Source organism: Mastomys coucha, unplaced genomic scaffold (genome assembly GCF_008632895.1).
Source record: "Mastomys coucha isolate ucsf_1 unplaced genomic scaffold, UCSF_Mcou_1 pScaffold21, whole genome shotgun sequence".
In the NCBI taxonomy this organism is placed as follows: Eukaryota; Metazoa; Chordata; class Mammalia; order Rodentia; family Muridae; genus Mastomys; species Mastomys coucha.
In genome coordinates, this window is record NW_022196904.1 from 57,172,606 (window position 1) to 57,186,649 (window position 14,044).

The 14,044-nt window shown below is 46.4% G+C and overlaps 1 protein-coding gene across 2 annotated transcripts in view; it reads left to right on the forward strand.

Annotated features, from left to right (window-relative positions):
* Adamts17 (ADAM metallopeptidase with thrombospondin type 1 motif 17) overlaps nucleotides 1–14,044 on the forward strand; it is a 319,009-nt gene that overhangs the window by 134,741 nt on the left and 170,224 nt on the right. For both annotated transcript variants that reach the window (XM_031386937.1, XM_031386938.1), the window contains exon 8: nucleotides 12,204–12,309. In XM_031386937.1, the coding sequence (XP_031242797.1) occupies nucleotides 12,204–12,309 (106 nt within the window). The remainder of the gene's footprint in view (nucleotides 1–12,203; nucleotides 12,310–14,044) is intronic.

Sequence of the window (14,044 nt, forward strand, 5' to 3'; positions counted from 1 at the left end):
GGCGGGGTGGCAGGCATGGGGAGGGGGGAGGCAACAGGGGTTTGTTTTTGTTTGTTTTTTGTTTTTTGTTTTTTGGAGGGGAAACTGGGAATGGAGAAATTTGCATGTAAATAAAGAAAATATCAAAAACAAAAAAAGATATATTCTTTTTCCCTAAATTCTCCTCTTGACTACTACTAGGTTGCTAAACAGGGCCACTGACTCCTATTTTACTTACTTGCATCTCTGCTTTATTTTGTAAACATCAATCAATATAATTTACATATAAATATCTGTAAAAATGCCTGCCACCACCCAATAAATATTAAAAATGGAACACCTTTGTTAGCCAAAAATACAGTTGAAGAGCAAGAGAGTTCCACCTCCCTGGGTGTACCCTACTGGCCTATTTTGGGTTCCATCCTCTACACTATGACCACAACCAGATCTTTTGACCACCTAGTGTCTTACTGTGGAAAGCAGGCATTGTTGTGACCATCCCCAGGTCAAACAATAGCAGCTATGATCCCTGTAGGTGCCGCTTCACAGGCCTTGTCGCTGTGCAAAGCCCTTTTCATAACATGACCATTTCCTGGGCCTTTGTAGCAGTAATTGGCCCCCTGACACTGCATTTGTGGGTTTCAGGCAATGTAGAGGGAAAACTAGAAGCTTCCATGCTAGCTGGATCCAAGCATGAGCAACTAGAATGCCTTGTAGCCTATTGTCTTTGAGACTCACCCAGTAGAAGAAGTAGTAGGGTCTCCTTTCTACAGGGTACTCTGTTGCCAAATGGCTGAGGAAGGCCACCATGAGCCTCTGGATTCAGCTGATTGGGGTTTTGGGGAGTTTCCACCCAGGCACATAAGTACTTTCATTTGGCCATGGTTGTCGACTCTTAACTTTCCAACATGGTTTCTGATTATTTGGCCATGTTCTGAGCATCAAGCTGGTCCTCACAGTGGGTCCAGGGCCAGTGCTGTGCAGCAGTCAGGGCCACGAGTTCTGGTGGCCCCTTCTCTTATAGGTTGTCCATGTGAGCATGGGGGACCCAAGGCACTTCTGCTTGAACTTTGGGCTACACTCTGGGTCGATTGGCTTACTTGTGCTATCTGTCAAAGTATCATAGACTGGATGGTATAAATAATAAGCTGGGTTTTTTTTCTTTCTCATAATTGTAAAGGATGGGAAATCAAATGTGATAGAATCCCATGTTTTCTGGTGAGGGTCCTCTGTCCTGAGTAGCTATCTTCTTGCTACTGCCTTGCCAGGCTTCTTATGCACACTCAGAAAACAAGGGAAGAAGCAGTGTATCACCTGGTTATCCTGTGTCTGTGTCTTTGCTTTTTGGGACAGAGGTTCCATCCAAGGCCCCACTATTAAAACTTGCCTAACTTTAATTGCTTCTCTAAAAGCCCTGTCTCCAAATCAGGTCATACTTACTATTAAGGCTCTACTTTTAGGCTTCAGGGAGTATCACTTAGTCCGTGATGCTGGTGTGGTGGTTGCCATTGAGTGTCTACTCAACTGGACCTACAATCACCTAAGAGAGAAGCCTTGGGGGACACCTGTGAAGGATAGCCTATATTAGGTTAATTGAGACAGAAAGGCCTACCTTTGTTGATGGCATCATCATTATATGAGCTGGGATCCTATACTAAATAAAAAGAGAAGTGAGCTAAGAACTAGCCATATTTCTCTGCTTCTTATCTACAGATGCAGTGTCACCACTTGCCCCATCATTCCCCTTCTATGATGATGTCCCCTCCATGATTGGTTGTACCCTCAACATCTAAGCCAGCAGAAGTCTTTTTCCCCTTAGGACACTTGTCAGGGTATTTTATCATAGCACCAGGGAAGGGCACTGCTACAAACGGGATGAATGGACTGTGGATGCTTACTCTCACACGATGGGTCATCTTCCTTGTCAGCTTTACTGTACTTGGGGATGCCTGGGGAATCAGAGACACCTATGCAGATATGGCATTTCCAGACACAGTCATATTATGAGGTCTCTGACCTAATGAATGAGCTAATCCCTTGAAGAATTATCTGGTAGCATTACTGTGGGGTGGCAAAGGTACAAAGGTACAAGGGCCTAGTAGGCAAAAGTGAGACACCAGGAATATGTCCTTAAGAAGCCATATCATGCACTGACCTCTTACCACAATTCCTTCCTTCTGTTCCCCATCTACTACAAGCTTCTGCCATCATAATATTTTACCCAAGTATGTGGAAAAAACAGCTAAGGGCTCTGTAACCGTGAGCCAAGATACAGCTTTCTTTCCTCAAGTGGCTGTATCAAGCATTCTGTCAGAGTGAATTCCAACACATCCTCAATCACTTTGCCTTTCCCAGGTTCTCCCCTCACACTTGAGTAGCCCTTCCTCCAACACATCCTCAATCACTTTGCCTTTCCCAGGTTCTCCCCTCACACTTGAGTAGCCCTTCCTCATGACCTTCTCTGTGGAGTGCCCTAGATTCAGTTCAAGCACACAAGTTGAAGGATCAGGATTCAATATGTTCAATCAGGCCTCAGGGTCAATGCACCCCTCTTTCCAAATAACATTTGAATTTGCATCAACTCAGATGACCTTGGGGATCTCTGGCCTTTTAGAAGCCTGAGGTATATATTTCCTACACCATGAAGGTATTTTAGGTAAACTTGTTCTTCCCAGTCTTACTTCCGCCTAAAACCCCAGCTTTCCCTAGATGGAAGGAAGAGAGTTTGGCTTACAAGTAAAGGGGCATAGATTGACGTATAGTGAGAAGACAGGGATTTTAAAGCCACTGGTGGGGACTGATAGCATTTATTTTAAAATTATAGACCAAAAATAGATGGTGAGTGTTTTAAAGCTTTCACAGTTTGGCCAGGTGTGGTCACACACATCTGTAGCACATAGGAGTAGAAACTAGGAGGATGGTTGAGGATGAAGCCAGAAAGCTGAAGGCAAGAGGATCATGAGTTCAAGCCCAGCCTGGGCAATGTCGTGAGTCTTTGTCAAACACACAAAAAAATGACTCCCACTTCCCCCTAAAACAGTCTCAAAGACAATTGTTGTTTGTTAGGATAAAAATGTAGGTTTCGACTTAGTGCTGCTGCCAGCTTACAGGACTGCTAGCCCGAGCTGCCTTCCCAGAACCATGGTGCACGGGCACACTGGTATGAACATAAGCATGGAAGAGGGCGTTCTGTTGCTGGGGTGCAGGCACGTTAGTTGACCATATTTCCCGAATGGCAAACTGTTGATGGGTCCCGAGCATCTCTGATGAGCTCACACGAGTAGGCACAGAGGTCTTCTGAAACAGGACTTAGAGACTCATGTTACCCCTGTACTCATGAACACTGCTCACAGATGCTGACCAAAGGAGCTGCTGTGGTCCTGGGTGGATGAGCAGGAATGTTTGCTTAGTAAACAGAAGCAAGGGGAACCTGTGTTATAGCAGGTGACAAGGAAGAAAGAAGAGCAAGGGAGGACTCCTTGTGCAGCTGCCTCTCCAGCTGCCAAAGAGGCCAGATCTGGATTCAAGACCCCAGTACCCACCTTTTGGGTCCAGGGGCTTGATTGAATGCTTCTTGGCTCACCTTTCAGCTACAACAATGTTTTCTCCCCAGTTCTTGCTCCAGTTAGAATCTGTGCCTGGCTTGAGGTTCATCATGGACAGAGAGTCAGGAAACACTTGAAGTGTTTGTCAGAACAAGAGATTTTCAAGGCTCCTCCCGTGTCCTGAGGTGAACCTGCCAGGGGTTGGTGTTGCGGAATTGCCTGTTCCAGAAGCCCCTGAGCACTTGAGGGGTCCTCTGAGGTCAGTCATATTGGTCACAGGAGAAGTGTGACGCTGGCTTCTTGGGGATCCCCTCCTACCCAGTGGGTCCTATATGCAAAAAGTACCACCTTGTTTCCAGGGTGGGAAATCTGCACAGAATCTCCACGCACTTGGCTCACACTGGTTATGGTCTGTTGAATATCAACAGTTATTTATTTCTCTCCCCTAGGCCATCTCCTGGCCTGTTTTGATTTCTACAGAGAATAGCAAACCACTAGGATAAACTTTTTTTTACTTCCAACTTATGAATTCCACAGGAATTTCCTCCTTCCACTGACAATTTACACTTAGCTCATTGACTGCATCAGCACTCTTGGCTTCTAGGAGCTACTGCTTTAACCCAGAGACCTTCAGATCCTGGTTCAAAACCTGCTACACGATTTCCAAAGCCCAGGATCTTCGCCATGTTTGGGAAACTGAACCAAAAGCATGTGTCCTCAGTGGCAATATTATGATCAGATTGACCGTAAAGAACAAGACGTAGCCTGCCCGATCCCTCCTGAATCTGACCTATATCCAAGAATACCCTGTGACAGAGCAGTAGCTCATGCAATGTTGGAACACACCTGCCAACTCAGTTCACCTGTGGAGCTGCCGCTGGGCTTACACAAGTGAGCAATTAACCATAAAGCTGGGGGGGGGGGCTGGAACCTTCCATGGAGAGTGTGGCGAGCAGCTCATACTTGGCCCAGCAGATGAAATGAAGGTAACCCTACAGCACTCCCAGACATTCTTTGCTTTTTTACCATTACACCCAAGAAGGCACTGCCTACACCCCGGGTCGGGGAGATCTCCTTTCTTGCTCTCTGATAGTTCTTTATTTCTGCTGCTTGTGTCTCTGTGCTTCATTCATTGCAGTCTATGTTTCGTGTGAGGTGTGAGGTCAGGCGTCACCTTTCTTCTGTACTTGGCTATCTAGCTGTCCAGCACCGTTTGCTGAAAAGGTACTGCTTTGCTAATGGAATGATTGTAGTACCCTTGTCAGCAATCAACAAACCCTGCATGTGTGAGTTCATTTTTTTGGACTTTGTATCCCATTTCCATGATCCATATGCCTATTTCATATGAGTATTATATAGTAATTATATTGAGGCTCAAAATCAGAACTATTGAGCCATATGTGTGGTATACTTTTTTAAAGCTTTAGCCTGTCCATTTACTCTTTCATCTAATATCATGTGGGCTACTAAATTTCTCAGCTCCCCTGGGCTCTTCTCAGTCAGTGGGTGTAAGGCATGGGTATTTTTGTTGGCAATGACATTGCCTGTTTAAGAAAGAGGCAAGTGAACCTTTGAGGCCATTGCTCCAATGTTCTACATAGTATAGAAATAAAGACCTTGGTTCACTCATCTTCTTTTTCTATGGCCAACCCTAAGGCACTGAGAAAGAGAGATGAGGGCAAACAAAGAATATCCTGGTCGGGGAATGGCTAAAGTAAGGCAAAGGCTTGGGGGGGCGGGGGCAATCCACTGTGCCCCAGGAGATAGATGCCCCAAGGAGGGGCAGAAAGGCATGGACACAGCAGGCATGGAGCACAGAGCTTCTGAATCCCAAGCAGAGGGATCTCTACCTGACCACTTCTCTTGCCAGCCAGCCAGCCAAAGCCTCACCATAAACAGTTTTGCCTGTTTTGCTTTGTTTTGTTTTGTTTAGATTCTGTGCTCCCAATGGGGCTCTGGGGTTCCTCGGGAGACCAGGGACTCACGATGCTATGATATCCTGCATATGGAGTAAATCCTGAAGAATCCCTGATTTCAGAAACCAGACTGAGAGGAGGCGACCCAAGTGGGTCAAGGAATTTGGAGAGAAAAGTCCAGACGGGTGGTGCTGGGATGAATGAATATGGCATTTCTTTATTGCAGCTGATAAGCAATTTATTTTGCCCAGCTTGGGTTGGGGGGGGGGTCTTTGTTTGTTTGTTTGTTTGTTTGTGGGTTTGGTTTTTGTTTTAGGGTACTCTGATTTAATTTTGCCTCTTGCTACGATGTGTTTGCAACTCAGTCACTGGCAGTCGTTCATGGACACGTGTGGAGCAGTGAACGCTGAGTCACCGGACAGGCACGCTCCCGGCTGAGGTTGAACAAGGCCACGCTCGGCCTTGCTGTTTCAACTCTCAGACCATAACAAGTGCCCTTTTCAGTGTGCTTGGTGCAACGTGTTTTGCATTTTTGTGCCCCCCTCCCTTTGTGATTTCACTGTTTCAAATGGCTTCCAAGGCTAATAAAGCTGGAGTGCCGTGTTCCTAAGAGCAAGCTGCCAGATGTGCCTTATATAGAGAGAGAGAGCCTTGTGGAGAAAATAATGAGAGGGGAAGAAGAGCTAAGCATTCCTGTTCAAGCATGAATTACAGTGGGTGTGGGTTTAATGTGAATGAGTCAACAATATATAGTAAACAAAGCATCTTTACACTGGAATGTAACTATAGATTGATACAACCAAAGATGCATAAAGCTAATCCTGTTATTTTACCCAAGTGCACCGTAAGTATTTGTAATTCAGCAGTCATGGCAATTTTTAGAACCAACTAACTTGTGTATATGGCCCTGGACTGAGTCCCAGCAACACACTCGCACACACACATGCATATTATTTAAAATGTATATATGGCCTGCCTATCATTATGAGTGAGAATCGACGGTATCTATTTTCCATTTGACACCTATTAGACTATTAAGACAATTGCTCTTAAATGTTATCCCCCAAGTTCAATAGCACCCACTCACAATTTGAAGCTCTACCAGATTACACACTGTTGTCAACAAGCACAACCATGACATACTCGACACTGACAGAAACGTCAAATGAGTAGATCTAATCAGTCTCTTGTCATAGTATGAGGGCTCAGTGATAAGTGTTGGTCTTGGCACAGTGTGCAGCAGGCAAGGAGAACCCAACTGTCAGCTCAAAGGCGGAGCCCTGTGCGTCTGACTAATGCACTACAAGGCCAACAGCTGCAGACAGTTTACACACTGTGATTTACTGGAGAAACTGGGTTTATATGTTTGTGTGATGTTTGCTCTTTGACTCTAGAGCAGATTGCATAGATAGCCCCGAGTTTATGAATTATAAACTTACATGCAGCTTTCTACTGAAAAAGAAAACGGTTAAGCCGATTTCTTCTCCAACACCGTGATCTGACAGAGATGGGGGGGTAGGGGGAGGGGCAGCGATGGTCGTTGTCAGCTTCTCTGAAGGAGTGAATTAAACACCCCTGGCATCGAAAGAATCCCTTATTGCCCTCCATTTCTACACTCAGCACTTGAGGTTTTGAATGCGATTGACTCCTGTTTATCCCAGGGGTTCAACAGAGACGGAACAAACTCCTGTTTAAGTACACATGCAGTTCCAGGTTCAGTTGAGCTGACTGGGAACTCCCTGCATCATGTGCTTCCTGTAGAGCTGCACATCTGGGACCAAAATCCAGTGGTGTCATATTTTTGTTTCTGCCTCCCTCCTCTGCTTTGTCACCTAGAGTAAATGAAATATATAGCTATGTTAATGGTGTGACATTTAAGTTCAATATAGTAACTTCTTTTGACCTCTTCTTATTTACATTTTTTATGTCTTTATTTTATAGCCAGGTGGCCCATGCACATGCATGAAATGAGGTCAGAGGACAACTTGTGGGAGTTGGTCCTTTCTCTTCACAATGTGGGTTCCAGGGATCAAACTTAAAAGTCTTTAGCTCCATTGTATCACTTAACATAGTGAAAAGGGAAAGGATTTGAAAAGGTCTCTAATCCCCTTGCCACATCCCAGCATCTCTGGAATCTTCTTATCGTTAGGCTTAAGAGCATTCTGGATTAAATAGAAGAAGCCTTTGTTCTATGCCTCCTACCTCGTTCTGTAAGCACACACTAAGATTTATGAAAATACCCTCATCCCAAGTGCCTTCATTGCTGTCCGTTAGCCAAGCTTTGAGGGAGGTGCCAGCAGTTGGTGGAGGTGTTAGAGGCAGAGCACCCTTCATTTCTCTCCAGCTCCAACATGGGTAGTCAATCTTGATTGTTAACTTTATTAAAAGGAGATAAAACAAGACGATTAGTCACTCCCATCTCTTGCATGAGTCTGTGAGATCATGTCAAGAGAGCTCTAGAGCAGAGTGGCTCTGTCCTCCCCAAGGGCTCTCTCATTACCAGATATAAAAGAGTTGAGGAGTGGTGGGACTGTGGAAGACAAGTCCTGGTTGGAGGAGGTAGGTCACTGGGAGAATACCTTGGAATGGAGCTATCTTGCCTGGATCCCTGCCTGTCTCTGCTCTGCTCTCTGGCATCTGAAAGCTAAGCAGTTCTGCTGCACTGTGCCTATCTACCATTGAACTTGCAGCCCCACCACCGGCTCACACATGAGCATCTCGACAGCCACAGATTGAAACCTCTCAGGACCGTGAGCCAAAACAGGTCCAGCCGAAACTTCCCCCTTTGGGTGTCTCTCTTTGGTGTTTGTCACAGAAAGGGGAGTCTGACAGACATTAGCACTGATTGAACAGCTGACTACTGAGCCTCTGCCCATTGGAAAAAAAATGTCTTCCTCCGTGGTGGGTCAGGCAATTTTGTTCTTGGAGGGACACTACTAGTAAGTGGCATTTGCCTGACTGCTTTCTTTTTGTCCCAAGGACTATGCAAGCATGCAGGACGGGTGTTTTAAAAGTGAGTCCTCCTCTGATTTCCTTTGTGGAGAATTTTAAATCATGGAAGTGTGAAGCCACTGGAAGCACCGGGGTGGGACACAAGAAACCTTGCCAGCTGGAATTGCAGCTAACGGGACTGCGTAGCAGGAAGTTAGCAGAGCAGATGTTGCAGGGTCTTTTTGGTTTTTAAATAAACTGATGCAAAGAAAAGTAGTCTTTCTGTTGTTTCTGACAAGCACCAACATGGACTTTGGAGGCCTCTTCTAGTTTGGTGCTTTCCGGAGCCTGAGGTAATCAAGTTTTTCGTTAGTTAGCTTTTCACTGTTGGGAAGAATCCCCAAGAGAAGTGAGCTCTAGAGGTTCCAGTGAATGTCCAGCAGCCCCATTCTCTTAGGACCCCTTGTGCTAGTGCTGGATGCAACAGTGGAGGGAATGGCTCACAAGATGGCCAGTGTGAGAAAAAGGAGAAGGAGTCTGATCCTTACTATCCCCTTCAAGAGTGTGTCCCCAAACTCCTAGAGGCCTCCCACCAAGCCCGCCTCACAGACACCTCAGCAACTTCTCAAAATGTCTCCCCAGCGACCTCCACCCCTGAGCATTTAGGAAACACTTGATCCAGACTAGACCAAGGCATCCCTGGTCTCCTGCCCTAAGTGGTTGTTTCTTTCCATGAAGCACTGAACACTGGGGACCCTGTTTTCCACAGAAGCTCCATGGCTTAATTACCATTTATTTACCCAGCAGATCTTGCATTTATGGCAACCTGGGATTTTCTCCAGTCTTTGCTTACACATGTGAAGCATTTCAACGCCCTTGCTCAAAACCTCACACAGCTCTTGTGTTTTGTGATCAAGAGTTGTTTTCTTTTATGTGTTTTCTTTTGCTGGGTTTTATCACCAGGCTGGTAATGATTGCGATCAATCATTAGAAGGAATGGCCCTTAATCCACCCTTGTGCAAGAGGATTCTTATAAAATAAATTGATCCTTTGTTTTCCAGTTGGATTTTTTTTTAATCCAAGCGTCTGTGCCTTGGAAAAATTAAAATGCAGTTATTGGAAGACTCTTTGCTGGGTACTGCTTATAGTGCTGCATGCTATCCTCCTAGAGTAGGAAATCCAGTCTGCTAGCTCAGAGTGTGGAGGGATGCCGGGACCCAGGAAAGTATTTGTGTGGCATTTAAGGTCTGCTGGTTCAGCAGCAGAGCCCACAGCAGGCATGCTCAGGACAGCAAGCTCAGCACATCTGGCCATATTTTGCCTCCCTTCTCTCTCACCACATGACTGCCTTCGAATGTATGCTTCTGATTGCCTATAATTGATTCATTGACCCTGAATGTCTGTAAACTTTGTTGGCAGCCACTGCAGTGTGTGTCTTAATGTGTGCGCATGTGTGTATAAGTGTGTGTGTGTGTGTGTGTGTGTGTGTGTGTGTGTTTGTGTCCTTGTCCTATGCACACACCATCAGGACTAAGTAATGGCATCCCATCTACTTACTGGTAGACTATTGGCAGCAACCCGCAAATCATTTTAAAGCAGAGCCAGAGTAAAGCCCTTGAAGGCGACAGACAGCCAGATTGCATGCTTTCTGCTGTATATTGTTTTCTTTCAACCCATTGTCTGCAGTGCTGGATTGTTAAGTTCACATGCATAGAATGTATTTTTAGGCCAAAATAGCATTTAATTTATTTCTTTGCTGCTGCTACATTTGAATTCTGCAGCATTGGCCAAACCCATCACACATTTGCAGAGAAAAATCGGCCTGCAGTATGATACAGCTGCTCGTCATATACCCGTGTCACCCACTGGTAGCCCCAAGACCAAATCTCTCTGCAAAGCCAGCATGTCAGCCCCCTCTGTGCCTCATGGAAGGGACTCAAAAGTGGGGAATGGCCAGTGTGTGCCAGCTTGATAACACTTTGCTTTATGGTACTGAGGACCCGACCCTCACATTGCTCAGTAAGCACTTTACCTCTAAGCCATACTGAAAAGCCTTATTTTCTTTTCCATGGGGCCCTCGGACATCATTTCCAGTCTTGCTCTGAAGGGCGAAGATAAGTACGACCGTGAATATCAAGTGTACAGAAAGCACAGTGATACCCAAAGCTGGGCTTCATGCTACGGAGATGAGGTTATTTTATGTAGGGAGGGGGAGGTCATTTTTAATGAGCTAGTTCCCCCTAGATGGTTCTCTTTATTCTCTGCCAACTCTTTCCCTCTGGAAAATTAGTTCAGGCAAATTAGTGAGAGAGTCCTGAGCTCTAGCACGATGAAGCTTAGCAGGTGGACTCTAGGCATGGTGGCAGTGCACAGGCATTCCTTCCTAAAGCGATCACAGCATGTTGTTGAGCCTGAAAGTAAAGAGCCACAATGCCCCTCCTTCATCACTTTGGGCTACTGCTGCACAGCTCCCGTGTGACCCACTGTGACCTCGCAGGCCTTCCTGAAGGGTAGAAGCCTGCACTGAGGTGACCAACCAGTGTTAGGGGAGGGCAGAGGGCAGAGACCTAGCTGCCATGAGCCCTGAGGTGACTGGATGGTACAGGAAGGACGTCCTGGCAACAGAGCAAGCAGAAGTACAGACTGATGCTGTGAGAGCAGGAAGCCTGGGGCTAGCCCACTGAAGTGGGGGCTTTCTCCCCTGCTCCTTGGTCGCTCACAATAAGTCTTGTTCTCCTCAGCCATCCATGTTGTTCACATGCAGCCCTCACCAGTGAACCTTCCTCTCAGGGAAACCCTAGGCCCTTCTCCAGCATTTGGCTAACTGGTACGCATCCCAGCCCTCTGCAAGCTGGCTCTTGCATATACCTTTGTCCAGTGCTGCCATTGCCCATGAGGGTCAGGATGGGGCTGGGGCAAAAGTACAAAACATGAGGATGTCCTTCTCAAGGACATGTAAGTGCAAGAGGGACATCCTCCTTAAATTCTGCGTACTACTCACCTTGCTTTGCTAGTCCCACTCTGAGCCCTGAATGCCAAACCAGGTGACCATGGGAAGCTCTCCCTCCCTCTCCTAACTTAGTTTGTGTTAGCATCCTGTATAAACTCTACCCCCACAGATACCCTGCAGCAGCCAGGTATGCTCCTCCCCATGGTTACCTGGTAACATCCAGGTAGGCCTGGCCCTATAAAAGGGGCTACTTGCCCCTCCTCTCTCTTACTCCTGCTTCTCCACCTTGCCTCTTACCTCCTTGCCCCCCCCATTCCCTTCTTCCCTCTTCCCAAGTGGTCATGGCCGGCCCCCTACTTTTCTACTCTCTCCTTCTCTTTGCCTTTCTCTGCCTCTGCTACCCTCTTAACTCCCCTCCCCATGCCCTAAATAAAATCTATTCTATACTATACCAGCGTGTGTCTGGTCCCTCAGAGGGAAGGGATGCTTCGGCATGGGCCCGCCAAGGCATCACCTTCCCCCACACCTCACCAGAACATATTCTTATAGCTTTCTCTTTATTATGATCACAACAGTTTGGGTTGCCTCTATTCTCAGTGATGAGAATGGAATTAAATGCTATGAGAAGCCACACAGCACACTACTGATGCACATCAAGGGCTTACTAGACGTTTATGGTCACTGACATTATTACAGGATGAATACAAAGCATCCTGCATGAGCCAGTCTCAGGGGAGCTCCAGGCTTGCAGGACCAGCCTGGTAGACAGCTGTGTCCCCATTTGCCCCTTTCCAGATTGTGTGTGATTCTGACTGTGCAGACTTCCCCTGAGGTCAGGGCCTCCCCGTTCTGAAGAGGATGTATTTTGTGTCTCTGCTGCAGGAATTGCTTACTTAGGAGGCGTGTGCAGTGCTAAGAGGAAATGTGTGCTCGCAGAAGACAATGGTCTCAATTTGGCCTTTACCATCGCACATGAGCTGGGCCACAAGTAAGTATCAGACTCTGATGTTCTGCCTTCCTTCCTTCTCCAAACACACTTTCCACATGATCTGTGCCTCTGCCGTTTCTGTGCTGAGAAGGTCCACCCCACAGACAGACTCTTGAGTGTAGAAACGTTAATCTCAAGTGTATTTATTCTCGATGCCAGCAGTGGTGTCTTCCTGGGTGTCTTAACCGGTTGTGCTACTTTTCCTAGCTCAGCACTGTCCTTTAATGCACTCCCAGGACATCACTCAGAACCGGGTAGATTTCTCTTCCGACTACCTGCTTTCTGTTTTCTTTTCAGTCACTTCAGAAGCCTCACTTTCTGAATGTAGAGCACAGTGTCTCCGTTTGGAAGAATCAGCAGCAACTGCCTTTGCATGTGCAAAGTCTCTCCTTTGAAATGAAATAACCTCAAAGCCCCCAGGTGCCTCCTCCAGGAGAACCTGGGGCAGCCTCCTCCATTTTCAGAGGAGGAAACTGGGTGGTAGGGGGTTGCAATCACCTGCAGGAAGCCTCAGGGGCAGGGCAGATAGCCAGTCTATTCTACAAATGTGGCCTCAAAGTTTACCCTTTCTGCTAGAAAGGATGTCTGTTTTATGTTTCTCTGAAGGGAAAAACTGTGATATGACTTGTAAGAACTTTAAAAAAAAATTAAATTGAGGAAACCTGAGCACGGAGAATAGTGGGGAAAATTATATTGGATTGTTATAGAACGTAAATGGAAATCAGAGTTCTAGGGAAATAGTTGTAAAGTTCTAACGACCTCCACAGGAAGGGGCCTGGGGCCTTAACTGTTGTGGCCGGTTAGTTGCATGAATAAAGCCAGTGTATACAAAGAATGGAAAAACAATTGTTTTCCTGAAGTCATAGTGATATCTCGGGCCTTTCCTTCTCCTTTGTTCTGTTTATCTGGTGCCATTTATGGGAGGCTTGGCAGTTGGCTCCTCCAGACTTCAGAGATGCCATGATGTGGGCACAAAGAGGGAGAACAGACAAAGAGGACGCTGAGTGTGTAGCATGAGGAACATGGTCTTTATTGACATGATGTAAGGAGGCTAGCCAGGCTGGGCTCTGATATACTTACTCCCTTGCCTAGTGCTCATGTTGCTTCCTGACTGTTAGTAAAAACACTTGGCCAACACTGCTCTTTTTTTTTTTTCCTTTTATCTTTCATTGCTTTCCAGTGGTTAAAAAACTCCATACCCAAGTGACTCACTAGGGGCAGGGGTGAGCATAGATCACCGTGGCCTTGGCAGACATTCTCTGACTATTAAAGACCCCAGCCTATCTCAGTGCCTGGGAGTGAGTCAGCTGTGTAATAGCTGTAAGAATGCAGAGCTTGCAGGGTCAGCAAGGAGCATCTGGGTTGTTTTAAATCTGTGAATACTCGAGTCAAATATATAGGATTATATGAAGGAGCCAGAGATGGGGATGGCTCAATGAGAGAAGCGTGCTTGCCACTCAAGGATGATCCAAGGTAAAGCTCGCTAAGGTAGCATGTTTGTAATCCCAGCTCTCTGGTGGTAAGATGGACAGGTGGAAACAGCAGAATTCCCAGGAGCTCACAGGCCAACCAGCCTAGTGTACACAGCAATGAACGGGAGACCTTAACCAATGCCTGGGCTATCTGCGCGCGTGCACACACACACACACATATACACACACATATATACACACATACATACACACACCCACACACATACACACATGCACACACACATACATATACACACACATAT